Source organism: Aythya marila (assembly GCF_965140915.1).
Source record: "Aythya marila genome assembly, chromosome: W".
NCBI lineage: Eukaryota > Metazoa > Chordata > Aves > Anseriformes > Anatidae > Aythya > Aythya marila.
In genome coordinates this window covers 11,379,409-11,406,840 of record NC_139081.1, presented here as the reverse complement: position 1 = coordinate 11,406,840, position 27,432 = coordinate 11,379,409, and the positions used below count along the sequence as shown (strand labels likewise).

The 27,432-nt window shown below is 49.3% G+C and overlaps 1 protein-coding gene across 1 annotated transcript; it reads left to right on the top strand.

Annotated features, from left to right (window-relative positions):
- Positions 1-12,178: 12,178 nt before the first annotated feature.
- On the top strand, positions 12,179-16,581 carry LOC309889487 (adenosine 5'-monophosphoramidase HINT1-like; the record flags this gene model as incomplete). The annotated part of the gene is made up of 4 exons (XM_082782339.1): positions 12,179-12,324; positions 14,549-14,654; positions 15,359-15,493; positions 16,555-16,581. 4 exons carry the CDS (start codon positions 12,179-12,181, stop codon positions 16,579-16,581), a joined length of 414 nt encoding a protein of 137 aa, XP_082638465.1.
- Positions 16,582-27,432: the final 10,851 nt, after the last annotated feature.

Genomic DNA, 27,432 nt, shown 5'->3' with positions numbered 1-27,432 from the left:
GGTAGAATGCTATGTTTTGGGCTTAGGATGAGAAGAGTGCTGATAACATGCTGATGTTTTAATTGTTGCAGAGCAGTGCTTACACCAAGCCAAGGACGTTTCAGCTTCTCACTCTGTCCTGCCAGCGAGCAGGCTGGGGGTGCAGCAAGATCTGGGAGGAGGGCCGGACTGCTCTGGGTTAGGGTGGGCATTGGACAGCGGGTGGTGAGCAATTGCATTGTGCATCACTTTCTCACGGGGTTTTTCTCACGGGGGCTGCCACTGCAGTTTCCCACTCCCACACCCCTCACACCCCCCCCCCCCGAACTTTGCCATCAAACCCAATACACTGGGGAACAGCTAAGTCATTACTGACTTGTAAAGCATCAGGGATTAAATTAACTAATGAAACCCTAAATGTGATGGGGGTAGAAGGTACTGGGATAACAGTGCCATTTTTGGGGAATACTAAGCTGAGACCAGGGGATAAAATGATCACTGGGCAATTATTGTATGTATCCAAGGCAGAAACTAACTTGTTGGGAAGGGATTTGATGATTAAATTGGGCATTCAAATAGTAAATTGTTAGACTGGAATAACAGTGTTATTAATGGAGTGCTCTCAGGCCCTGAGAGCAAACGTATATTCACCTCTGACTGGAAAGACTCTGAAATGGGGGTGGAAGCAACAATATAGGTGGACAATTTTACTTCAGGGGTTTACAGGGCCACCTATCTATTTGGGTAAATTCTAAAAAAGGTTTTGGAGCAATTACAACCTCCCAAGGAGGTATTAACGTTACAAATATGTGGATCATTTTAAGGAAAATCGATACTCCCTGATGGGAGAGAAATGCTGAATAAAGTGATAATGAGGCAAATATTAACTGTTTTACATCAGAAGAGTCACTGGGAGGTGCAAGCAATGTGTGATGTTGTTCTAAGAAAGCATGTCTGCGTAGGAATATATACTTTAGGGAAGCACGCATGCAGAGGATGTACTATGTGTCAAAAGGTAAATAAAAAGGTCTTCTGTAACCTATCTTGAGGGGGACGGGAGCCAGGGCTTTGACCTTTCCAAAATATACAGGTAGACTTTACTGAGTTACTTGTTTGTCCTAATTGACCACGTGACTGAATGGGTGTAAAGCTTTACTGCAAGGATTAAAGCAGGCCTTAGAGATTGAGTGGGATTTTCACAGCCCCTGGCACCCCTCCTCTTCTGGAAAGGTAGAGCGAATGAATGGTGAAATTAAGAAACAACTAACAAAACTTATGCTGGAAACTAAGGCTTCTTGGGTAAAATGCTTACCCCTTGCACTGTTAAACATATGGACGCAGTCCAGAACTGATGTAGGAATTTCTCCTTTTGAAATGCTATATGGTATGCCCTATGACTTGGAATTGCCACTTGATCACCCTCAATTCTAATTAAGACTTGGAAAGAGACTTTTTTTAACACCACGATGGGGAAGGCCCCTATGTTGTTTTGCTTACTACAGAAACAGCCGTCCGGACTGCGGAGAAAGGATGGACACATGCCAGCCGTGTTAAAGGACCCATCTGTGACAAGAAGTGGGAGATCGCTCCAGGAAACAAAGACCTGAAGCTCACATTGCGACGAACTCGATAGGTACCGTGGGTTAAGGTAGAGGCTCTCCCCTGAAGAACACTACTGCTGCCGAGAAGAACTAAAACCTCGTAGTTGGCTGCAACCCAACTGACGAGTGAGGCAGAGGAGTGAATAAGTGGGGAAAGACATGGGCCTCAGCCATTCCTATCGGTATTTGGGGGTTCTCGCAGTGATTTCATCCTACGTAGCGACTCAACACCACCCCCACCAACCTTTTAAATGGACTTTAAGTCGATTCGAAGATCAACAGGTTATTGCAACCCAGATAACATCGGGGGGGGGGCCAAGCTTTACTTCTACACTATGTCAGCTGATCTCGAGGCCCCGATGCTGGGAATATATGGGATTTTATTTCTGCCCAAGTTCTAACCTGGGAAGGGGGTACTGTAAATGCCTGAACGTGTATTATTGTGCATACCGGGGGTGTGAAACCATTGCTACAGACTGGACACTCGGGGCTGGTCGGGATAAATTCTTACAAGTGGGATATGGGCTGCAAGCTTGTAACCGACAATTGGATCCCCGTTGCAGGTGGTGAGGGCATGGTATAGGGTATACAGGAACCTTCCACGGAAATAAAGAAATTTGCAAGGTTCTATATATAAATCTAACAAACTCGGACGATACTAGCTGGGTACTAGGAAAAATGTCAGATTTTACGAACACGGAACAGATAGGGGAGGACTCATACTAATAAAGAAGGGAAAACCCGAGACTTCCAAGGTAGTCGGGCCTAATAAAGAGTTACTAGGGGAAGGTTTGGTTGTCCAGACTGTAAATATACCTGGGACTGCCCAACCTACTACAGTGTTTTCTAGTAAGTCGACAGAGTTATCCTTTCCCACACTGCTTCCAAACATTGTGAAAAAAAAAAAAAGAAAGGGGTCGTACCCGAGAGTAGTATGTGGAAAGTTATAAATGCTAGTTTCCAGGTACTAAATCAAACTAATCCTGAGATAACTGAAGGGTGCTGGCTATGTGTAAGTGTTAAGCCCCCATATTATGAAGCTATAGGAGATATGGGGAGGTCTGAATATTCAAATGAGTTAAATCCTTCCAAATGCAGTTGGGGTCAGGAAATCGGGATAACTTTGACTCAAGTTACGGGAAAAGGTAGATGTATCGGCACAGTTCCAAGAGATAAAAATGATCTGTGCCATGTCACTGAAAAAATGGACCAAACACACAAATGGTTAATTCCTGCAAATAACACTAGGTGGGTATGTTCATCGTTAGGAGTCACTCCTTGCATATCTTTAAAATTGTTTAGCACATCTCATGATTTTTGTGTACAGGTGGTCATTATACCAAGGATTCTATACCACACTGAAGAGTATATGTATACCCATCACACAGTGGCTGAATACCATCTGGTAAAGAGGGAGCCTATTACGGCCATCACCTTAGCCACTTTAATGGCTCTGGGGGCTGCAGGTGCAGGAACTGGAATTGCTTCCCTGATAAAACAAAGCCAGGAATTTACTTCTCTACGCTTTGCCGTAGATGAGGATCTGGCCCGTATAGAGCAGTCAATAACAGCTCTGGAAAAATCGGTTAGGTCATTATCCGAAGTGGTACTCCAAAACCGTAGAGGGTTGGATTTGATTTTCTTACAACAAGGAGGACTGTGTGCAGCCCTGTCCTGGTTTCAGTTAGAACAGAATTAATTTTCTTCCTAGTAGCTGGTGGAATGCTGTGTTTTGGCTTAGGATGAGAAGAGTGCTGATAACACCCCGATGTTTTAATTGTTGCAGAGCAGTGCTTATACCAAGCCAAGGACATCTCAGCCTTTTGCTCTGTCCTGCCAACAGGCAGGCTGGGGGTGCAGTAAGAGCTGGGAGGGGACAGACCCAGGACAGGTGACCCAAACTAGCCAAAGGGGTATTCCATACCATCTGACGTCATGCTAAACAATATATAGGGGTGGCTAGCCGGGGGGAGGGGGCCGGACTGCTCGGGGTTAGGCTGGGCATCGGTCAGCGGGTGGTGAGCAATTGCATTGTGCATCACTTGTTTGTACATATTATTATTACTTTCCTATTATCACCATTGTATTATTATTATTATTATTATTATTATTATTATTGTTATTATTATTTTGTTATTATTACTTTCATGTCTTATTAAACTGTCTTTATCTCAACTCACGGGCTTCACTTTCCATTTCTCTCCCCCATCCCAGAGAGGGAGGGGGGAGGGTGAGCGAACGGCTGCGTGGTGTTTAGCTGCCGGCCAGGTTAAACCACGACAGTCTTTTTGGCGCCCAACGTGGGGCTCGAAAGGTTGAGATAACGGCAGATCTGACCAGAGTGTGTTAAACTAAAATTGGTGTAAGTATTAGACCTGCTTAATAGTCACTTGTCATAATGCTGATTGCTTTAATCTCAACTCTGCTGCGCCTGTTTTCCAAATTGAGTATTATAGTACATTATTTTCCGTATTTGCTCTCTGTCATGTTGTTTATCCTCTCCGGGCCCTGGTTTCAGATCATTATGGTACTGAGTGTTGTAGCAATGGCTTATGAGACGATGAGATATCTGGTCATGACTCTAACTTGGTATTTGTACTCAGTAACATCGTCGACTCTGTATTTTGGAAACTGTATCTTGGAAACTATTAGCAATTATACCTATTGTTTTTCTCCATTAGGGAGTCAATCTGTGGAGGGGAAAGGAGAAGATATTTTTTCTTACTTAATTACTCTCCCTTTCTCCTTCACCACCCCTGTATCCTCCTGGATCACTCTCCCTTCCTCCTTCACCACCCTCTTACCCTCCGAGCTTGCTACAATAGCTCTCCAAGATATTGAATATACTTGGGATACTCAGACCAGCATAGTCCTGTTGTTCTGCCTCCTGAATGCACTTCAGGTTCTGCTTAAAGTTAAACAACTACTTAGGAAGCTCATCCGGAGATCTGCCCGGAGGCAGTATAGTTGTGGGTGGCAGGGAGTATGGGAGGATATGGGCAGGCATCTAGAGCAGTTGGCACCCCCAGTGTTTTGGAAATTCACCCCTGAACAACTGCAAAATCCTCAAAAACTGGCAGAATGCTTGAGAAAAAGGTGTCATGATTCTGGCAGTTCCAAAGTAACACAAATCATTGTAACATGCTGGGGCCTGGCTCATGCCTATCGAGCTGCCATTGATACTTCTATCAACTTAGTGACAGACCCTGCAGCCACTCCAAGCCCTGTGACAGATCCAACGGCCACTGTGACCCCTACGGTGGACTCTGCAGCCGCTCCAGTCCCAGCTCCTGCAGCTACTTCAGTCCCAGCTCCTGCAGCCACCCCAGTTCCAGCTCCTGCAGCTGCTCCAGACCCAGTTCCTGCAGCTGCTCCAGTTCCAGCTCCTGCAGCCGCTTCAGTCCCAGCTCCTGCAGCCGCTTCAGTCCCAGCTCCTGCAGCCGCTCCAGTTCCAGCTCCTGCAGCCGCTTCAGTCCCAGCTCCTGCAGCCGCTTCAGTCCCAGCTCCTGCAGCCGCTCCAGTTCCAGCTCCTGCAGCTGCTCCAGTTCCAGCTCCTGCAGCTGCTCCAGTCCCAGCTCCTGCAGCTGCTCCAGTCCCAGCTCCTGCAACTGCTCCAACTTCAGTTCCTGCAGCCACTCCAGCTCCGGTTCCTGCAGCTGCTCCAGCTCCTGCAGCCACTCCAGCTCCTGTGACTGGGTCAGAGAAAAGAGCTGTAGCAGTGCAAGTTGACCCTGCAGAGGGTATTCCAACCCCTGTGGCAGACCCTGTAACGGGGTCAGAGAAACGAGCTGTAGCAGTGCAAGTTGACCCTGCAGAGGGTATTCCAACCTCTGTGGCAGACCCTGTAACAAGGTCAGAGAAACGAGCTGTAGCAGTGCAAGTCGACCCTGCAGAGGGTATTCCAACCTCTGTGGCAGACCCTGTAACAAGGTCAGAGAAACGAGCAGTAGCAGTGCAAGCTGCCCCTGTAGAGAAGGTGAAAAAATGGTATAGAGATTCAGGTCGTTTAGAACGCAGAGAATCTTCTGCCAAATCTAGGTATAGAGACAACGGAGACGACGACGACGCTGGGCCATCAAGGGTTCAGGAGGAGGAAGATGAGGATGCCGAAAAATCAACAGTAACTACCCGAAGCCTAAACGAGCGTGAGTTACGAGATGTGCGAAAAGATTTTGGTCACTGTATAGGTGAGCAGCTTGTCACCTGGCTGCTCCGATGCTGGGACTCTGGAGCCAATTGTGTGGAATTAGACGGCAGGGAAGCCAAGCGACTGGGATCCCTTGCTAGAGATGCAGGCATTGACAAAGTAATTGCAGATGGAGCACAATCTCACAGCCTCTGGAGGCGTCTCCTCTCAGCTGTGAGGGAAAGGTATCCCTTCAAGGAAGAACTTTTATGTCTACCAGGCAAGTGGACCACTATGGAGAAGGGAATCCAGTACCTGAGGGAATTAGCCGTACGGGAAGTGATTTATGAGGATCCAGACCTCAGACAAACATCCAAAGATCCAGATGAAGTCAGGTGTACGCGACCCATGTGGCAGAAGTTTGTACGGAGTGCACCACCATCATATGCCAGCTCATTGGCAATAATGTCCTGGAAAGAGGATGAGGAACCCACAGTGGATGAAGCGGCTAAACAACTCCGGCAGTACGAAGAAAGTCTCTCTTCTTCCTTACAGGCCTGCGTCTCAGCTGTGGAGAAACTTTCTGGAAAGGTTCACCAACTTGAAGAGAGATTATTCTCCTCCGCACCTGTACAAAGCAGTGTCTCAGCTATCAGGGGTAGGCGTTCATCCACACAAGGAAGACGATATGGTGGGTACTCACCCCGTGCCACCCTGTGGTTTTACTTACGAGACCATGGAGAGGACATGAGAAAATGGGATGGAAAATCTACTGCGACCCTAGAGGCACGGGTACGTGAGTTGCAAAAGAAAACAATCAAGAAAAAGGGATTCTCTGAAAAGTTTGCTGCTCCAACTTCCAGCAGACAGTCCTTCAAACACAGAAATGAAGAAGATTCTGACCAGGATTAGGGGGGCCCTGCCTCCAGCCAGGGGGAGGAAAGGGACAATCGAGTTTATTGGACTGTGTGGATTCGATGGCCTGGCACGTCAGACGCACAGAAGTATAAGGCTTTAGTAGACACCGGTGCACAATGTACTATAATGCCATCGAGATATAAAGGACCAGAGCCCATCTATATTTGTGGAGTGACAGGCGGATCTCAGCAGTTGACTGTATTGGAGGCTGAAGTGAGTCTGACTGGGAATGAGTGGGAAAAGCACCGCATTGTGACTGGCCCGGATTCTCCATGTATCCTTGGCATAGACTATCTTAGAAGAGGATATTGCAAGGACCCAAAAGGGTTCCGGTGGGCTTTTGGTATAGCTGCCTTAGAGACAGAAGGCATTAAACAATTATCTACCTTGCCTGGTCTCTCAGAGGACCCCTCTGTTGTGGGGTTGCTGAGGGTCGAAGAACAGCAAGTGCCAATCGCTACCACAACTGTGCACCGGCGGCAATATCGCACTAACCGAGACTCCCTGATTCCCATCCATAAGCTAATTCGTCAATTGGAAAGCCAAGGAGTGATCAGCAAGACTCATTCACCTTTCAATAGTCCCATATGGCCAGTGCGAAAGTCTAGTGGCGAGTGGAGACTAACAGTGGACTATCGTGGCCTGAACAAAGTGACGCCACCACTGAGTGCTGCAGTGCCGGACATGCTGGAACTTCAGTACGAACTTGAATCGAAGGCAGCCAAGTGGTACGCCACAATTGATATCGCTAATGCATTTTTCTCCATCCCTCTAGCAGCAGAGTGCAGGCCACAATTTGCCTTCACTTGGAGGGGAGTCCAATATACTTGGAATCGGCTGCCCCAGGGGTGGAAACACAGCCCTACCATTTGCCATGGGCTGATCCAGTCTGCGCTGGAGCAGGGGGAAGCTCCTGAACACCTGCAGTACATCGATGACATTATTGTGTGGGGTGACACAGCAGAGGAAGTTTTTGAGAAAGGGAAGAAAATAGTCCAAATCCTTCTGAAAGCCGGTTTTGCCATAAAACAAAATAAAGTCAAAGGACCTGCACGAGAGATCCAGTTTTTAGGAATAAAATGGCAAGATGGACGTCGTCAAATCCCAATGGATGTGATCAACAAAATAACAGCTATGTCTCCACCAACTAACAAAAAAGAAACACAGACTTTCCTAGGTGTTGTGGGGTTTTGGAGAATGCACATCCCAAATTACAGTCTGATTGTAAACCCGCTCTACCAAGTAACCCGTAAGAAGAATGAGTTTGAATGGGGCCCTGAACAACGACAAGCGTTTGAACAAATCAAGCAGGAAATAGTCCATGCAGTAGCCCTTGGGCCTGTTCGAACAGGACCAGATGTAAAGAATGTGCTCTACACTGCAGCTGGGGAGAACGGCCCCACCTGGAGCCTCTGGCAGAAAGAACCTGGGGAAACTCGAGGTCGGCCCCTGGGGTTTTGGAGTCGGGGATACAGAGGATCTGAGGCCCGCTATACTCCAACTGAAAAGGAGATATTGGCAGCATATGAAGGAGTTCGATCTGCTTCGGAGGTGGTCGGTACTGAAGCGCAGCTCCTCTTAGCACCCCGATTGCCGGTACTAGGCTGGATGTTCAAGGGAAGGGTCTCTTCTACACATCATGCAACTGATGCTACGTGGAGCAAGTGGGTTGCACTGATCACTCAGCGGGCTCGAATAGGAAACCCCAGTCGCCCAGGAATATTGGAAGTCATTATGGACTGGCCAGAAGGCAAATACTTTGGGATATCATCAGAGGAGGAGGTGGGTCGTGCTGAAGAAGCCCCACTGTACAACCAGTTACCAGAGAATGAAAAGAAATATGCCCTGTTCACTGATGGGTCCTGTCGTATTGTGGGGAAGCATCGGAGATGGAAGGCTGCTGTATGGAGCCCTACACGACGAGTTGCAGAAGCTGCTGAGGGAGAAGGTGAATCGAGTCAGTTTGCAGAAGTGAAAGCCATTCAGCTGGCTTTAGACATTGCTGAACGAGAAAAATGGCCAGTTCTCTATCTCTACACCGATTCATGGATGGTAGCAAATGCCCTGTGGGGATGGTTACAGCAATGGAAGCAAAACAACTGGCAGCGTAGGGGCAAACCCATCTGGGCTGCTGCTTTGTGGCAAGACATTGCTGCTCGGGTAGAGAACCTGGCTGTGAAAGTACGTCACGTAGATGCTCATGTGCCCAAGAATCGGGCTACTGAAGAACATCAAAACAACCAGCAGGTGGATCAGGCTGCTAAGATTGAAGTAGCTCAGGTGGACCTGGATTGGCAGCATAAAGGTGAATTATTTATAGCCCGATGGGCCCATGACACCTCAGGCCATCAAGGTAGAGATGCAACATACAGATGGGCTCGTGATCAAGGGGTGGACCTGACCATGGACGCTATAGCACAGGTTATTCATGACTGTGAAACATGTGCTGCAATCAAGCAAGCCAAACGGTCAAAGCCTCTTTGGTATGGAAGACGATGGCTGAAATATAAATATGGAGAGGCCTGGCAGATTGATTACATCACACTCCCTCAAACTCGCAATGGCAAGCGCCACGTACTTACAATGGTGGAAGCAACCACCGGATGGCTGGAAACATATCCTGTGCCTCATGCCACCGCCCGGAACACTATCCTGGGCCTTGAAAAGCAAGTCCTATGGCGACATGGCACCCCAGAAAGAATAGAGTCAGACAATGGAACTCATTTCCGAAACAACCTTATAGACACTTGGGCCAAAGAACATGGTATTGAGTGGGTGTATCACATCCCCTATCATGCACCAGCCTCCAGGAAAGTTGAACGATACAACGGACTGTTAAAGACTACATTGAAAGCAATGGGCGCTGGGACATTCAAAAATTGGGATACGCATTTGGCAAAGGCCACCTGGTTAGTCAATACTAGGGGATCTGCCAACCGAGCTGGACCTGCCCAATCAAACCTGTTACGTACTGTAGATGGGGATAAAGTCCCTGTAGTGCATGTAAGAAATATGCTGGGTAAAACAGTCTGGGCTACTCCCGCCTCAGGAAAAGGCAAACCTATTCGTGGAATTGTTTTCGCTCAGGGACCTGGATACACTTGGTGGGTGATGCAAAAGAACGGAGAGGTCCGGTGTGTACCGCAAGGAGATTTAATACTGGGTGAGAATAGCCCATGAACTGAATTGTACCATGTTAATTACTATATAATACTGTATGTTATCACTACTATGACTACTGTAGGTGACTAATTAGAATGCATGGAAAAGAGTATAACCTGAGCATGACATAAATGGTATGGAATAAGGGGTGGATAGATGTCCTGGTTTCAGTTAGAACAGAATTAATTTTCTTCCTAGTAGCTGGTGGAATGCTGTGTTTTGGCTTAGGATGAGAAGAGTGCTGATAACACCCCGATGTTTTAATTGTTGCAGAGCAGTGCTTATACCAAGCCAAGGACATCTCAGCCTTTTGCTCTGTCCTGCCAACAGGCAGGCTGGGGGTGCAGTAAGAGCTGGGAGGGGACAGACCCAGGACAGGTGACCCAAACTAGCCAAAGGGGTATTCCATACCATCTGACGTCATGCTAAACAATATATAGGGGTGGCTAGCTGGGGGGAGGGGGCCGGACTGCTCGGGGTTAGGCTGGGCATCGGTCAGCGGGTGGTGAGCAATTGCATTGTGCATCACTTGTTTGTACATATTATTATTACTTTCCTATTATCACCATTGTATTATTATTATTATTATTATTATTATTGTTATTATTATTTTGATATTATTATTTTCATGTCTTATTAAACTGTCTTTATCTCAACTCACGGGCTTCACTTTCCATTTCTCTCACCCATCCCAGAGAGGGAGGAGGGAGGGTGAGCGAACGGCTGCGTGGTGTTTAGCTGCCGGCCAGGTTAAACCACGACAAGCCCTACGTGAAGAATGTTGTGTATATGCAGATCATACTGGGGTGGTAAAAGATACGATGACTAAATTGCGGGAAGGATTAGAAAAACGCAAAAGGGAAAATGAGGCTCGTCAGAATTGGTATGAATCCTGGTTTAATTACTCACCTTGGCTTACTACCCTGCTATCAACCATAGCGGGGCTCTTGTTGTTACTTACATTAGCACTGACTTTTGGACCATGTATATTCAATCGAGCAATCACAGTTGTGAAAAGCCGATTAGAGGCAGCTCATCTTATGCTCGTGCGTGCTAAGTATGAATCTCTTGAGCAGGAGAAGGACGACGCAGAAACTTTGATGCTCAGCAAGCAAATATTGCAAAAATTCAATGAACAAAATATGTTAGAAAAAGAAACTTTGTGCATCACTTGTTTCATACACGTTATTATTAGTAATACTATTATCATAATGATTGTCTTTATTGTTATTGTTATTATTATTATTTATCTGTCTTTATCTCAACTCACGGGCTTCGCTTTCCCGTTTCCCCGTTTCTCTCCCCATCCCAGAGAGGGAGGGGAGAGGGTGAGCGAACGGCTGTGTGGTGTTTAGCTGCCGGCCGGCTTAAACCACAACAGAAGGAAAAGCTGTAAATGAACTTGTAAAAGAAATGAAGAAAATTGCACATGCCCCAGTTCAAACTCGCTATGGAATCGATCTAGGAGGATTATCGGGGGGCGGGGGGCGCGCTTTACGGGTGTTGATTGGCTTACTAAAATTGGGATGGTTGTACTGGGGGGATATGTGGAGGATTTAAATAATTCCATGTTTTACCAGCCCAATACACTCGGTTATACAAGGAATGCAAATACCTGCGGTACCTGTTGTGGGAATAGAAACGTTGTTTTTGCAGAGTTCCGCTGTTTAGAGGGAAGGAACGTGGTACTGAGATATGCTTGCAGTGATAAGAAAGCTTAGCAGGCGACCTCGTAAAATGCAGACAACCAGACTCCTTAGGACAATTAGGTGAAAATGGCGGTGTCAAGTCAGATAAGTGAAGAAACATTACCACATCAGATAGATTGTGAACCTGGATTACCCCCTCAGTGGGGAAACGGGGGAGGGTCCTGTCATCAAAAAGCACATAAACTGTGTTTTGGAACTAGTAGGCGCGCTCTCCTGCTTGTGGGGCGCCCGCCATTGCAATCAATCGCGAGTAAATTACTACTTCACTGAGATCCTCGCCTGAGCCTAAGCTATCGGCTACGGAGTGTTTCTCGTCCTCCCTTCCAACCCAAGCCACGCTATGATTCTATGAGCGGAGCGCCTGTTCTGTGGAGCTCGTTTCCCAGCCGTGCAGGGCCCAGATTCCCTCCGCGGAGCCGCCCAGCCCGTTTTCGGGCGCCCACTTCCTCCCTCCCGGTCGGCTCCCTCCGCGCCCCGAGGGCACGCGACCTCCCTGAGCGCCGATAAGCACCGGGTCGACGGGAGCGGAGCCGCCGAGAGGGCGGGGACAAGGGAAGAGGGCAGGCGAGGCAGCCAATCGAGGCGCGGGGGCGGTCGGCGGCGATCTGTCGGCCCAATGAGCGCCGCGGAGGGCCGGGCCGAGTGCGGGAAGCGAGGGGGCGTTGTACCGAGCGGGCGCCGTCATGGCCGACGGGATCGTTAGGGCGCAGGCCGCCTGGCCCGGTGGCGGCGCTGCCGCTGCTTTCGGAGCTTTCGGAGAGGTCGCCTGCAAGGGCAAGGAGGTCCCCGCCAACGTTCTCCGTGAGGATGAGCGGTCGTGGACGAGGAGGTAGCCGCGGCGTTGTTGTGCGAGTCTTTCCTTCCTTTCCTTTCCCTCGGCCGCTCGCAGGCCCTCTGAAACGAGGGCCCGTCGCGGGTCCCGGGAGTGCGGCAGGGCGGGTGGTGGCCTTGCTGCGGGAGGGAGGGAGGGACGGACGGTCGGTCGGTCGGTCGGGGTCTCTCCGGCTCGTGGCGCTCTCTACTGCAGCGCCTCTAAAACGCCGCGCTTCTTCGGTGCCTGCCCCCGGGGTGCCACGGCGCGTACTGGGTCGCCGGCGCAGTCGGTCTCCTTGGGGGTTCGGACTGTATGCATATAGGCAGTGAGCATCGCAGTAGTGACCGTAATCAGTCGTTTCTGCGTAGCAGAAATGCAGGTCTTGATGCGCCTCGTGATAGCGTTCTAGAGACGCCCCGGCTCGGCTGTGCTAGGCTTTGGTTATGGCACCACCCCCACCGCGCACACGAGCGCGCGCTCTCTCCAAAGTGGCTTGTGAAAGGGAAGAATTGCAGCTTTTCCTAGCTTTCTTAAACACCTAGAAACCAGTCAATCCCGCAGGCTGCGAGAGCTTCCCAGCTCTCATTTCCGTGCTGGAGGTGGACCGTGATAAGAGCACGCTGGCAAGGTTCACTGATGCTGGTGCGCCGCAACGTGCTAGGAACTAAGTGAGCAGCTGCTGAGAGTTATGAAAAAATTGCAGATGTTATCTGCAAGGTGTTAACTCTAAGTTAGTGTCCAGCATAACCGTTGTTGCTGTTTTTAAGTTTGAAATGCTAAAGATAGGACAGTTAGGGATTTCCTCTGCTTCTGACGGCAGGGTTTATCTGCAGCGTGGAAAACAGGCCCTTAGTGAAAGGGGCTGCGTTGCCCGCTCTGCGTGCTGACTCGTAGAATGGTTTGGCTTGGAAGGCACCCTTAAAGATCATCTAGCCCAACCCGCCTGCCGCGGTCAGGGACGTGTTTCACTAGATCGGGTTGCTCAAAGCGTTGGCGCGTTGCTTGGAACAGCGCTTTCTTAATAGGTCTCGGTAATGTTGCAGCTGCCGCCCGTTTGGAGTATTGGAAGCGTTCAACTGCTCTCCGGAAACCGTGCTTGCGGTAGCGCCCCGCCTTTACGAAAGGGCGCGTTTCCTGTCTCCTTCGTGGTGAAGGCTGCGCGAGGAGTGTGCGTGCGTGTGTGTGTGTGTGTGCGCACGCGCGTCTGTTTTGACTCGGCCGTACTGGCTGCAGCAACGTATGTAACCTGAACGCTGTGCTTGATTGGAGAACCAGGCCGTTAACTTGAGTCTGATGAGTGACTTGAGAGCAGACAACCTACTCTGACCGCTCTTAGTGCGACGCGTTTCCTGGAGGACGAATTAGTTGCAGTTTCTCGCTTGGTCTCAACTTGAGGTGGGGGGAGGGGGCGGGGGCTTAGAACCGCTTTTGGAGCGTAGTTGGCTCTAGCGAATGGTCTTGAATTTGCTTAGCTCGCTGTACCGAAGGCCTGTTTTACGGTTGAGCGATGTTATAGGGAGGAGCGTGAGGAAGGCTTATAATTCTCGATTGTCGTGCAGTGAAAGGCGATGGTGAGTAAGAAGTACAAAGCATCTGTGGAATCGAGTCTTATCGGCAGTGTTTCAGTCGCATCTAAAACAAATAAAAATAGCGGAAGTCGCTAACCTGAAGTACTCGGCTGTCTCGCTGCCCCCGTCACCTTGCGCGCTGGATCCTGCTTCTGGCGCCGTATGCAGTTTCTGTCTGCTGGTGATTTGGGGAGTTCCCTCGCAAGTAGTTGCGAGTTGATGGTTTCCTACAGGTCGGTGGTATTTGTGTTTCGAAGGTGATGCCTTGGCCTCGGTCTGGAGGTGTCTGACGTCGGTCCGGCCGTAACGGGCTAATTTGGAACGTTCCTTCCCCTGAGTACGTGGCGTTCTCGAGGACGGAGAGTTAATACGGCCTCAGCCGGATTACTCCAGGTTCTTTGAAGATGCCTTCCTGCCTCTGGCCGAGGCAATATTTGGACATAACCGAAGGACAGTTAGCCATTGTTTGCCGCTTGTGTGTCTTGTGCGTAGAAGGTAGAGAACTTTGCCTATTCAAAGCTCGCTTAAGAAGAATCGCTGTTTTGTCGTGTGCGTTTGGGGTGCCTGATAATCTGCTTCGGTAGGACGAGTTCAGTGGGGCATAGTGATTTGCTTAAGCTGTTGCCTTTCTCTGAAGCCGACTAGGTTTTAACTGTTTACTCTTCCTCCAGTGCCTTGCGTTCCGTGATAGTTCGCCTCAGGCTCCAGTGTTTTTTCCTAGTCCTTCCTGAGAAGGCAGTTGTCCGGTTATGTGAAGCAGACGATTCTGGCGGACCCGTGAGTACTGTGGGAGCTTTCTGTTTGCTAGGCTGGCTGTACCTGTAACAGGTTTGTAACTTCCTAGACTCTTTCCCGTCCCCTCTTTTCCTCTGGCTGTTGCAGAGGGGCGCACAGTAGGCTATTTGGGGTTGTCCGATGCTGTAGTCTTTCGCCTCTAGCTTGTAATGGAGTTGAGCTTTTTGACTGAGAGCAGTGATATAAAGCGATGCTCGTCTCCAGCTACGCGCTTGCAGTGCAAAAAGCAGCGTTGTTCCGGCGTGCGGTCTGATGCCCGTTTTCACGGTTTCCGGACAGCGGGGGTGGTGCCTTGACTATGCAGAAGAGGGCTTGGGGTTTGGGCAGGTCAGAGGCGAGGAAAGGGAAAGCTGGTTGAGCGGCGCTTGGGTGTTTGTTTCGCTGTTAGCTATGCAAGTCAAGTTCCAAGGCTCTGTGAGCCCACGCAAGAGAAAAGGCACCGTGAAGCTTTTATTTTCCGCCAGAGTGGCTTACGTTGCCCGAAGCTATGACGGGGGCTTTAAGCCCCAAGACAAATTCAGCTTCTGTGACTGTTTTGTAGTCTGTTACTGTCTAGAGGGTAATTCAAAGAGCGGCGGTTGAATTGTGAAGGATTAGCTAACCGTGTTCTGTGGGTGGTTCTCCGCTCGCGTTCATTCTGTGCGTCGTGGCACAGCACGTTAGGTGATGTTATTTCCTTTTTCCAGCTTCTTGGGCGTTTCGTGGTTGTTGGCAAGAAGTGTGCTGTTAACCTGGACCTGACCAATGGATTCCGGATGGCTGTGAATGCCCACCCTCGGGCCCTTCAGACTATCGTGTACATCTATGTATTCTGTGTGGCGGTCAGTTGGGCCGGCCTCCCGGCTAAGGTTTTTGCACCGCAGGCGTCACTGCACGCGTACGGGTCGCCGCCGAATAGGTTTCATATGTTGCCCATCAGTCTAGCCCCTGTTGAGGTTTGATTTATTATTTTTTTTGGACGGCTGTCTGTGGAGGGTAATAAAGAGCTTTTGAGCAGCATTTGCACAATAAAGATGGAGCATGGGGATATCACCTCTGTCTTGCGTGTCTTACCGATGGAAATAGTTCCGCAAGTTAAAACGGTGTCTCCCTGGAGCGCACGTGCGCAGAATGTTTTGGTCCGTTGACAGTGTCGTGTAGGTGGTGGTTTGCCCATTCATTTGGAACGCGAAGCTAGAAGCGCTCGGCGGTCCTGTGGGTCTCTGTCTTCCTAAGACGATCTAGGATGTGCTGTGTGTTTGAGGCCTTGCTATCTTCCCCCTGCTCCCGAATAAAAGCGTGCCCTTTTATTGCGAAATAGCCGAGTTGAGGACTGGCAGATGTAGAACCAGAGAAGAATAAGGTTGGAAGAAAGCTTCCAGGCATTGTCTGTTGTCTGCCCCTGTCCCGAGGAGGAGGCAGAATAAACTCTACCGGGTGTAATTTCTGACAGGTGCTTGTCAGCCTGTTCTTGACTACCCTAGGAGTTTTGCTACCGCTTTCTTTTCGGTCCTCCTCGTGGGTTTCGCAACTTTGAGAAGGAATTCCTCCCACAGGATGTAGAAGGCTCTGGGATGCTTGAGTCGGCTTCTGATAAGTTCGAGACTCGGCTGCCGTTCTCTTTATTTTTTTTTTGTGTTTATTTTTAGTGTCTTTTTTTTTTTCCCTAAATGAAGTCCGTTGTTCAGTAACTAGAAGAAGGATTAGCTAAAGGCACCATAAGGCTTTTAAATGCGATCACCTCTCGTGCTTTGTTAGACCTATGGCTTCGCTCTGCTCCTTGTTTAATCGCGATTACATTCAAGGCTTACTGGAGCGTGGGAACGTTAAAATGCTATTAAATACTCTTAGTGTTTGAAACTTGCTAAATGAAATGATTTTTGTGACTCCGTTCCTCATAAAGAAACTTGATTCGTTAGCCAACCACTAGAACAGGCTGCCCAGAGTTGCATCCAGCCTGGCCTTGAACGCCCCCAGGGATGAGGCATCCACGACCTCCCTGGGCAACCCGTTCCAGTGCCTCACCACCCTCTGAGTGAAAAACTTTCTCCTAATATCTAACCTAAATCTCCCCTGTCTTAGTTTAAAACCATTCCCCCTTGTCCTATATGATCCTTCCTTGATAATATTGATTATTATTATTAATTAAACAATGTAACTAAAGGGGAAAAGAAAGGGGGAAAGGGGAAAAGAAAGGGGGAAAGGGAAAAAAGGAAAAAAACAAAACAAATAAAGGCTACGTGGAAGTAGTGCAGAGGAAAGAAATTACTCTCTACTTCCCACAAATGAGCGATGCTTGACCACGTCCTTGAAGCAGGGCCTCAACGTGCGTAGCCGGTGTTTGGGAGGAAGACCGACGTTTTCACAACGAGAGCCCAGCCTTCCCCTCTTCTTCCTGTTTCCACCTTTTATTGCTGAGTGTGACATCATACGGTATGGAATATCCCTTTGGTTGGTTGAAGTCAGCTGCCCTGGTGATGTTTGTCTTCTTGCTTTTTTGCCCACCCCCTAGGAGGGTTAGAGAGAGTCCTGATGCTGTGCCAGCGCTGCTCGGCAGTAGACACAACACTGGTGTGATACCACTGCTGTTCTAGCTACAAGTGCAGAGCACAGCACTGTATGGGCTGCTGCAGGGAAAGTTAACGTCCCAGCCAGACCCAGTACAGGCCGTTGCCCCTTGTCCTATCCCCACTAACCACTGCACAGAGGGTGGCGAAATCCCACTGTCTCCCACGCAGAAGATATTTGTAAACATTGATAAGATCCCCTCTCAGTCTTCTCTTCTCCAGGCTGAACAGACCCAGGTCTCTCAGTCTTTGCTCATAGGGAAGATGCTCCAGGCCCCGTATCATCTTTGTTGCCCTCCGCTGGACTCTTTCCAGGAGATCCTTGTCTTTTTTTGTACCGGGGAGCCCAGAAGTGGACACAGTACTCCAGGTGAGGCCTGCCCAGGGCAGAGTAGAGGGGGGGATCACCTCCCTTGACCTGCTGGCCACGCTTCTTTTAATGCACGCCAGGATCCCATTGGCCTTCTTGGCCACCAGGGCGCACTGCTGGCTCGTGGTCAACCTGTCGTCCACCAGGACCCGCAGGTCCTTCTCCGCAGAGCTCCTCTCCAGCAGGTCATCCCCCAGCCTGTACTGATACATGCGGTTGTTCCTTCCCAGGTGCAGGACTCTACACTTGCTCTTGTTAAACTTCATTTGGTTTCTTCCCGCCCAGGTCTCGCTGAATGGCAGCACAGCCTTCTGGCGTGTCGGCCACTCCTCCCAGCTTTGTATCATCGGCGTACTTGCGGAGGGTGGACACTATTCCCTCATCAAGGTCGTCGATGAAGATGTTGAACAAGACCGGACCCAGCACCGACCCCTGGGGAACACCGCTAGTCACAGATCTCCAGCCGGACTCTGCGCCACCGATCGCCACCCTCTGAGCTCGGCCAGTCAGCCAGTTCTCAACCCACCTTACCGTCCACTTGTCTATCCCACGCCTTCTCAGCTTTGCTAGCAGGATGTCGTGGGAGACAGTGTCAAAAGCCTTGCTAAAGTCAAGGTAGATGACGTCCACTGCTCTCCCTCCATCAACCCAGCTGGTGATGCCATCATAGAAGGCTACAAGGTTGGTCGAGCACGATTTCCCCTTGGTGAATCCATGCTGACTACTCCTCATAATTTTCTTCTCTTCCAGTGGCTTGGAGATGGCATCCGGAACAAGCTGTTCCAACAGCTTTTTCAGGGACAGAGGTGAGACGGACCTTTCCAAGAGCTCCACATCCTTCTTGTGCTGGGGGCCCCAGGCCTGCACACAGTATTCCGGGTGGGGTCTCCCAAGAGCAGGGTAGAGGGGGAGAATCTCCTCCCTCTCCCTGCTGGTCACCCCTTTTTTAATGCAGCCCAGGACTTAGTTGGCCTTCCGGGCTGCAAGCGTGCGCTGCTGGCTCACGTCCAGCTTCTCGTCCATCAGGACCCCCAAGTCCTTCTCCGCGGGGCTGCTCTGAAGTTCTTCTTCTCCCAGCCTATAGAGATACCTAGGATTGCCCCAGCCCAAGGTCAACGCCTTGCACTTATGGCATCCCTTCCCTCTATTGTATCGACTGCACCGCTCAGCTTGGTGTCATCTGCAAACTTGCGCGATTCCGTCGTCTATGCCATTGCTAAGGGTGTTGAAGAGCACCGGTCCCGAGCCCGACCCCTGAGGGACGCCACTTGTGACCGGCCTGCGCCCAGACATAGAGCCATTGGCCACAACCCTTTGGCCGCGACCAGCCAACCAATTCTTTATCCACCCAACAGTCCATCCTTCAAAGCCCTACCTCTGCAATTTAGAGAGAAGAATGTGGTGAGGGACCACATCAAAGGCTTTGCTCGGTCCAGGTAGCATATCCTATCCCAGGACTGGTTTCAGCCGTAAACAACAAACAGTTATGAAGAGAGATGTAGCTTTGTAAATATTTTTGTTGCCTTGGGTGAATTGGTGTCTGGTCACATTGATTGGCCCACGTGGTAGCTGGGAGATGGCCGACGGGGAGGACTGAGATGTTAAAGCTGCCTGTGGTTGCCTGCCCCCAGCCCCGTCCCCGTGGGCCATCCCGATGGCAGTAGCGCCCGCCTGGAAGCTCAAACTGAAGCGAGCGTATTCTGATGTCATTACCCTCCAAGCCTGTCAGAGAGGCAGAAGCGCTGTGGCCTCCTCAGGCAGGAACTGCACGTGTGGGGACGGCCGCGTCCCTGCCGCCGTGTCGGGCCAGTTTGAGCTCCGCTCTCCGTGCGGCTGCAGGGCACCGCGGACCACGCTTGGGCAGCCTCGGGGGGCGCTGCCTAGTTTTCCAGAAGCTTCCTCCCCAGCTGAGCAGAAACCCAGTTGTGATGCGTCAGGGCTGAGCGCAGGCTTTGTATTCCTTCCCGCCACCCCCTGCACGGGAGGTGCAGCTTTCCCCCTCGGAAACACCAGCAGTTGAAGTGGGGCTCTCAGGGAAGGTTGTGGAGCAAGTTCTGAAAAGGTAAGGCCTGCCCTGGCAAAAGCGGGGATTTGCCTGCAGGGAGCAGCGCCCAAAAGCCACCAGCGCGTTTGGGGTGGAGCTGATAGGGTCATAAATAACGCTTGGGGCTACGAGCGTGAGGTCCCACATCTGGTCCGGGGCAATCCTAAGCACAAATCCAGGCTGGGCGGAGAATGGATTGAGAGCAGCTCTGAGGAGAAGGGCCTGGGGGCGTTGGTTGATGAGAAGCTCGTCAACCGGAGCCGGCAATGCAACGTGCGCTTGCAGCCCGGAAAGCCAACCGTATCCTGGGCCGCATCAAAAGGAGGGTGGCCGGCAGGTGGAGGGAGGTGATTCTCCCTCTCTGCTGCTGTGCTCTTGTGAGGCCCCACCTAGAGTAAGTACTGTGTTCAGCTCTGGGGTCCCCAGCACAAGAAGGACGTGGACGTACTAGAAGGCGTCCAGAGGAGGGCCACGAAGATGACCGGGGGCTGGGGCACCTCTCCTAGGAAGGCAGGCTGAGGGAGTTGGGGTGGTTTGGCCTGGAGAAGAGAAGGCGCCGGGGAGACCTTGGAGGGGCCTTCCAGTACCTAAAGGGGGGGGGGCCCTACAGGAAAGCTGGGGAGGGACTCTTTGCCAGGGAGAGGAGCGATAGGGCCAGGAGTAATGGTTTTGAAGTCAGAGAGGGTAGACTTAGGTTGGATAGTTGGAAGCGATTCTTTCCTGAGAGGGGGGTGAGGCACTGGAACGGGTTGCCCAGAGAAGTGGTGGATGCCCTGTCCCTGGACGTGTTTAAGGCCAGGTTGGATGGGGCTTTGAGCAACCTGGTCTAGTGGAAGGTGTCCCTGCCCAGGGTGGGGGGGGGGTTGGAATTAGGTGATCTTTAAGGTCCCTGGATTACCCCCTCAAGTGGGGAAACGGGGGAGGGTCCTGTCATCAAAAAGCATATAAACTGTGTTTTGGAACTAGTAGGCGCGCTCTCCTGCTTGTGGGGCACCCGCCATTGCAATCAATCGCGAGTAAATTACTACTTCACTGAGATCCTCGCCTGAGCCTAAGTTATTGGCTACGGAGTGTTTCTCGCAATTTGGGGGCTCGTCCGGGATCCAGTCACCTACCGGGGAGCCCCACCGCCGCAGCAGGAGGAAAGCATGCCCCGCTGATTTCAACGGTCCTGTGCATCGACGGTGGCGGTTCTGCGGAGAGCTGACAGAGGGCCCGAGACTGATTAAAGAGGCGGGATCCGTGAAGTACTGGGAAAGAGAAGAAGGTAGGCACTCCGGGTTTGCTAATTGATCCGGTAACTCTGTGCACAGACCAAGGTAAGAAATGTTAAGTATTGCCTTGGGGGTCGGGTGAGACTCTGCGTGATGTGTGATTGAGACGTACTTTTGTACGAAGCGAGTGTGGAGTCCTGATCTGCGGTTCCGTGGCTCCGTGAGGGGCGCGGCCGGAGACGGACGAAGCGTGAGATAAGGGAGAGAAAGGAAGAGTCTCGGGAAATTTGGTGTACGGTAAGCCCTTGCGCAGGGAAGTGCTTGGAAGTACACCAGGGAAATTTGGTGTACGGTAATCCTTGCACGGGGGAAGCGCTTGGAAGTACACCAGGGAATCTGGTAAATTCATAGGTGTGTGGTAGCCCTTGCACGGGGAAGTGCTTGGCAGTACACCCCCATTTTCCAGAATCGGAACGTTAGTGTGAGGTACCCTGCAGGAGGGAAATTTCTGTAGCAGCACACTGACAAGGGCTAGGAAAAATGGGAAATATCCCTGGGGGAGTGCCTACCAACAGTTCTTTCTGAAGAATGATAAGAAATTGGAAACGTAATCCCAAAATTAGAGGAGATTGTAGAAGGGGAGAAAAAAAATTAAATATTGTGTATCAGTCTGGACAAAAGAACCAATTAAGGAAACAGCAGTATTTTGGCCAAAATACGGGTCTGATGAAAATTCAGGCTTTACGTTTATGTGTAAACAATAAGCTTCCTTTTTCGGAGAAGGAGCCAAGTTATGCTCCCTATAATCCTAATATTGTACCCGTGGCAGCAGCAGTCACTCCAGGAAGGGAGACAGGGACTGTAGTTAACACTGTCCCTAAAGAAGGATCGTACTCTAGGCTCTGTCAAGAATTAGAACAAGGTAGAAGATATATTGAGAATTTTGCCTTCCCTGATACTAACAGTACTAACACTAACGGTGTATCCTCTTAGTTGATCTACCCCCCCTCCTTAGCAGCAGAGAGGTTAGGACTTTTAAGAAGGAGAGGAAGTCTTTATTCGAGGACCCCAACAGCCTAGCTGAACAAATAGACCAGTTCCTAGGACCTGACTTATACTCTTGGGGGAGGGAATTATGCCTATAAGTATGTTGTTTACAGGGAAAGAGATGGGAATGATCAGGAGGAGAGCTGCTATACAAGAATGGGAAAGAGCTCATCCTCCGGGACCAGGGGTACTACCGGCAGAGCAGAAATACCCACTTGCCAATCCTGGCTGGAGTAAGGATAGTGTGCAACACAGAAATCATATGAGAGACTTGGGGTCAGAATGAGAAAGTACTCGGGGATGAGTCCCGAGGACCCGGTATCCCAAGGGCTCTTGAAAGTTCATTGTGTGATTAAAGCCTGGCAAGATATGCAGAAAATGCTCCAGAAGGTGGGGGGATGTAGTGAACAGTCACTGGGGGGCCCTCCTGCGGGAGGCCCTGGAGGTGTGTGTCCGGAGGGGAGATGAGAAGGAAAAGCAGAGAGCGAAACTAATGGTATTGACAGTGCAGCAGGTAGTGAGGCAGAGGGTTGGAGAAAGAGGAAGAAAATCTTCAGGGGGAGTCAGGGCCAGGATGGAAAGGAGAGGAAGAGAGATGAAGGAATGGCAGGCAAAGAAGGCTGCCTGTGTTGTGGCCTGAATCCTAGCAGGGACAGGCTTTGATAAGATGTTTTAAGTGTGACCAAGGATTCCCAGGGGATGCAATGTATGATTACATTGTACCAAGAAAAGACTGCCTGGGGAAATGAGGCCTGTAAGTCTCTCTTTGCTGTTCCTTGTGTGATAGCAACATCGCGGTTCCCCCTGCATTCTCTACAGCTATAGGTAACCATACAGCTTGCCTCTCACGGCAGGGTGTGAGTGCTACCCAGCATCTGGGAGAATTTGCCTTGTGCTACCAAGGACTTGATGGGAAACTGCTCAAGACTTGAGATCCCCACCCAGGGCAGATCTCTGGTGGTACGGTGGAGGGAAGATCTTACGGTCCACCCTACCATATAACTGGGGAGGCACTTGTGCGCTTGTTCGTTTAGCTATACCCTTCACCCTGGCATTTGAAAGAGAAACATCACAAATACCCAGAAGAAGTTAAAGAAGCTTAGGAGTATCATTCGATGACAGAGTATACGTAGATTCTATTGGGGTGCCTAGAGGAGTTTCCGGTGAACAGAAAGCCAGGAATCAAATTGCTGCAGGGTTTGAGTCACTGTTCTGGTGGGTAACGATCAATAAGAATGTGGATTGGATTAATTATATTTATTCTAATCAGCGGAGAGTCATAAATTATACAAGGGATGCGATGAGAGGAATTGCCGAACAACTAGATGGCACCAGCAAACTGGCTTGGGAAAACAGAACATCATTAGGTATGATGCTCGCGGAGGAAGGAGGTGGGGGGTGTGTGTGTGATACTGAGCAACCATTGTTGCACTCTTACACCCAGCAATACTGCCCCAGATGGCTCAGTAACTAGAGCATTGCAAGGGCTTACCACCCTTGCCAGTGAATTGGCAGAAAAAGTAGGCATATTTACATCCTTGATCGTAGTTGTAGGAGTTTTGACAGCCATTGGTTGCTGCATTATCCCCCGTGTAAGAGGACTAGTACAGTGGTTAACTGAAACCGCACTATTGAAACAAATGACCATGGAGCCACCACCTTACTCAGATAAGGTGATAATGAGGAGATGGAAAGCAAAGAAAGCGAAGGAGAAGACGAAATCTACCAAATTACACCTTAGAGAAAGGTCTTTCAAAAATCAACGGTTTATAAAGAAGAAAAGGGGGGAATTGTCATTTATAACAGTTGGGGGCTCGTCCGGGATGGCTTTGGTTCCTGAATTCTGATTTGATCTAGGAGAGGCGCCTCACCATTTGGTGGCTCCTGTTCGGGTCAGGTCGGGACTAATGGCATCTTGAACCTGAATAAAGGTAAGCAAAGAATTTGATTTTGTTACGAGCTCCCTTGCCGGCTGCAGCACTGTATTTTGCCCGTAATTCTGCGCGCGAAGATCCGAACGAAGACGACGGAGTCGTAAGCATTTAAGGCGTATACCGTTTGGTTGGGTGGGATTCGGTTGCCTGCGTGTGTAAGAGTGTGACTGAGACGGAACTTAGTTCCGAAGCGAGTGTGGAGGTCTTCTAACCGCGGCTCCAGTCTCCCGCGAGGGACTTGGCCGGTGAAGGACCGAAGCGATTCCTATAGGATTCGTGGGTGGGTGATAGGTCCTGAACCCCCTGCAAGACACTCTTACTAAGGTAACCAAGGGCTGTGGGAATTGCCATGGTAAAATTCCTAGATGGGTCAGACAGAACTGAAGACCAAGGACCAGAAGAAAGGGAGCAAATTACCAGACATACCACCAGAAAGTCCATTAGGAATAATGATTAGCGGACGCCCCTAGGTGCAGCCTGAGTGTTTTGCTCGGAGGGGACTCCGCTCTCGGCCGCTCACCGCAGGAGCAGACAAAGGCCTCCTGAAGCTGCGGACAAGCGGTATGTTTTCAGCTGCTGGAGGGATACTAACTGGAGTGTTAATAATTGTATGTCTTATTCTTAAACGTGCAGGTATTTTGTGTTGAAAGCGTTTGTGTAAGGGTTTGAAACCAAGTGGAATGAGTCACTTCACGAAGAACACAGTCAGAGGCAATACTTGTTTGGTTGGTTATCATTCTAAATTATATTCTTGTGGTATGAATGAGATGTGCTAGAGGCCTCTCTGTGTGATTGCATGATTGTGCTGTGGGAGTGAGACGCAGCGTCGCTGCGAAGCGAGTGCGGAGTTCCGATCCGCGGTTCCGTGTTCTCCGTGAGGGGAGCGGCCGGAGACGAACGAAGTGCGTGACAGACTGAAAAGAAGTGCTGTTTTATCCAAGTGTTGATTGCTGGTGCCCAATATGTGGGCCTTGCAGTGTATCTTGTGATCCTATTTTTGCTCTTAAATGCTTTGAGTGTGACAAGAAAAAAGGCGGGAGCATTATCTAAGTAACTAACAGTTTAGAAGCCTTGGTGTATTTGCTGTGGTGTTTGGTCAGTTTCCCAAGTACTGGAGAGGGGGAGGGGGCTGACTGATTATCGAAGCGGTAGAATGGAGAGAGTCATTTCTTTGGTGGTTCGGGTTTGAGCCCTGGGAATCCGGTAAGAAGGGGGAGAGCGAATTTATTTAGGCCTCAATACCTTTTTAAAGCCCCCATATTGACGGATACACAGGAGTGATCCCTTGTTTTGTATGGGCTTACTAAGAAAGTGCATGAGAAAAATCGGCATTCGGCTTGAAATTCGGTCCTGTTGAAATGTAAATTTTGTGGAAAAGGTGGTCATGTTCGTCTAGAAGACGGAAGGCTGAGTGCTTCAGCTCTTTTCCTGAAGTTCCGTGGATTTATGATTGGAACGGGGCTCCTTAATAATCTGAAATAGTAAAGTTTGTATGCGGGAAGAAGCATTTAATCCCAGAGAACTGGGACATTTGGGAAGAAGATTAGGAAAAGATAGTAAAAAGGTTTGCGTGGAAATTGAAACAAAGGGCGGCAACTAATAAGGAACAGTAATAAATAAATAAAAGGGAATGGAAAATCAAAGAAATGAGTAATATCCAAAACAAAGACGTTTTAAAGAAAGCCTCCTTGGGTGCATATTGGCACATTCGAAGGATATTGTTAGAACTTGGAGCGCAGAAAGGAAGAGGACTTCCACTAAGTATTGCAATCAGTGGTGGCCACTACATAAGCTAAATGGCCACTTTATGGATCAGTCGACTGTAACACTATCTTGCAACTAATGTTTTTGAGGAGAGAAGGAAAATAGGATGAAGTGTAGTATACTGATACGTTGTTTCAGCATCTTAGAGAGAAAAGGAGTGGAATTAATTGGCCCTTGACTGAGCCTTTGGTGTTGGCATGAGAAAAGTACAGGCTGGAGAAAGATAAAAGGAAGTGTTAAAAGAGTTGTGGACGGTGTTAAAGGTGTGGCATGTAGTATTTAACAGAGCTGTTTGAAGTTGAATGAGCAGGGAAAGAGGATGTAGGAATGTTAATAGTTCTGCCTCAACAGGAGGCTGTGATCTCAAAATCACCGGTGTGAGCCCTTTGGGGCAGAGGGACCATGATGGGTCCGAGAGAGTTGTCATGGAAACAGAAGGGCAGCTAACTCTTAAAACAACCTGAGTTTATGAGTGAGCTCAGATTGCCGATGGGACCGCTCAGGGAACTGTTGACAATTGCATTCCCCTGACCGACCCCCCACTGAGACTATAGCCACCCCGGAAATAATGAACGGTAAATACCAAAATCTGGTTAAATTGGGAATGGAGAATCAGTTCCAACAAGGTCCAAAAGAAACCCCTATGGAACTTTTGGACCAACTTTGAAATGCAATGGAAAACAAAACAAACAAACGAAACTGGAGAAAATAGGGGCTAAGTTAGAACAAGGAAAATGGACGCTGCCAGACAGGCGAGAGATACTGCCAAAAGCTTACGCGAAGCAAATATTGGGACGTTTGCATGCACAAACACATTGGGGTACAAAGGTGTTAACTGATCATTTGCTAAAACAGTTTGGTTACGTGTTTTTTTTTTTTTTTTTTTTTTTTTTTTTTTTTTTTTTTTTTGAAATAGCAAAGCAAATTACACCACGTTGCTTACCTTGTCAGAAGATAAATAAGAAAGTGTTTCGACAAGCAGCCACGGGAGGGAGAAAAACAGCTTATGGGCCTTCCGAGAGAGTACAAGTTGATTTCACTGAATTGCCCAAGGTAGGGAGGATAAAATATCTATTGGTAATAGTAGATCATTTAACGCAATGGGTAGAAGCTTATCCCGTAGCATGAGCTACGGCACAAATGGTGGTAAAAATTCTATTAGAACACCTGATACCTAAATATGGGATAATCCAGTACATTGACTCTGCTCAGGACACACACCTTACTTCTAAAATAATAAAAGTATTCTGTCAATCATTGGGTATTCAGTGGGAATACCATACTCCGTGGCACCCACAAAGCTCAGGGAAAGTAGAAATCATTGAATTGAATTGAATCAAACAATAAAACAACAATTGGCTAAATCAATGATCGAGACACAAATGCCCTGGATGAAATGCTTACCATTGGCACTTCTAAACATAAGAACTAAACCACACAGTGAGACTGGATTATCGCCATATGAAATGTTATATGGTATGCCTTATTCTCAAGGGATGTGTCGTGGTTTAACCCGACCGGCAGCTAAACACCACGCAGCCGTTCGCTCACCCTCCCCCCTCCCTCTCTGGGACGGGGGAGAGAAATGGAAAGTGAAGCCCGTGAGTTGAGATAAAGACAGTTTAATAAGACAGGAAAAAAAAATAACAAAAATAATAATAACAATAATAATAATGATGATACAATGGTGATAATACGAAAGTAATAATAGTATGTACAAACAAGTGATGCACAATGCAATTGCTCACCACCCGCTGACCGATGCCCAGCCTAACCCCGAGCAGTCCGGCCCCCTCCCCCCGGCTAGCCACCCCTATATATTGTTTAGCATGACGTCAGAT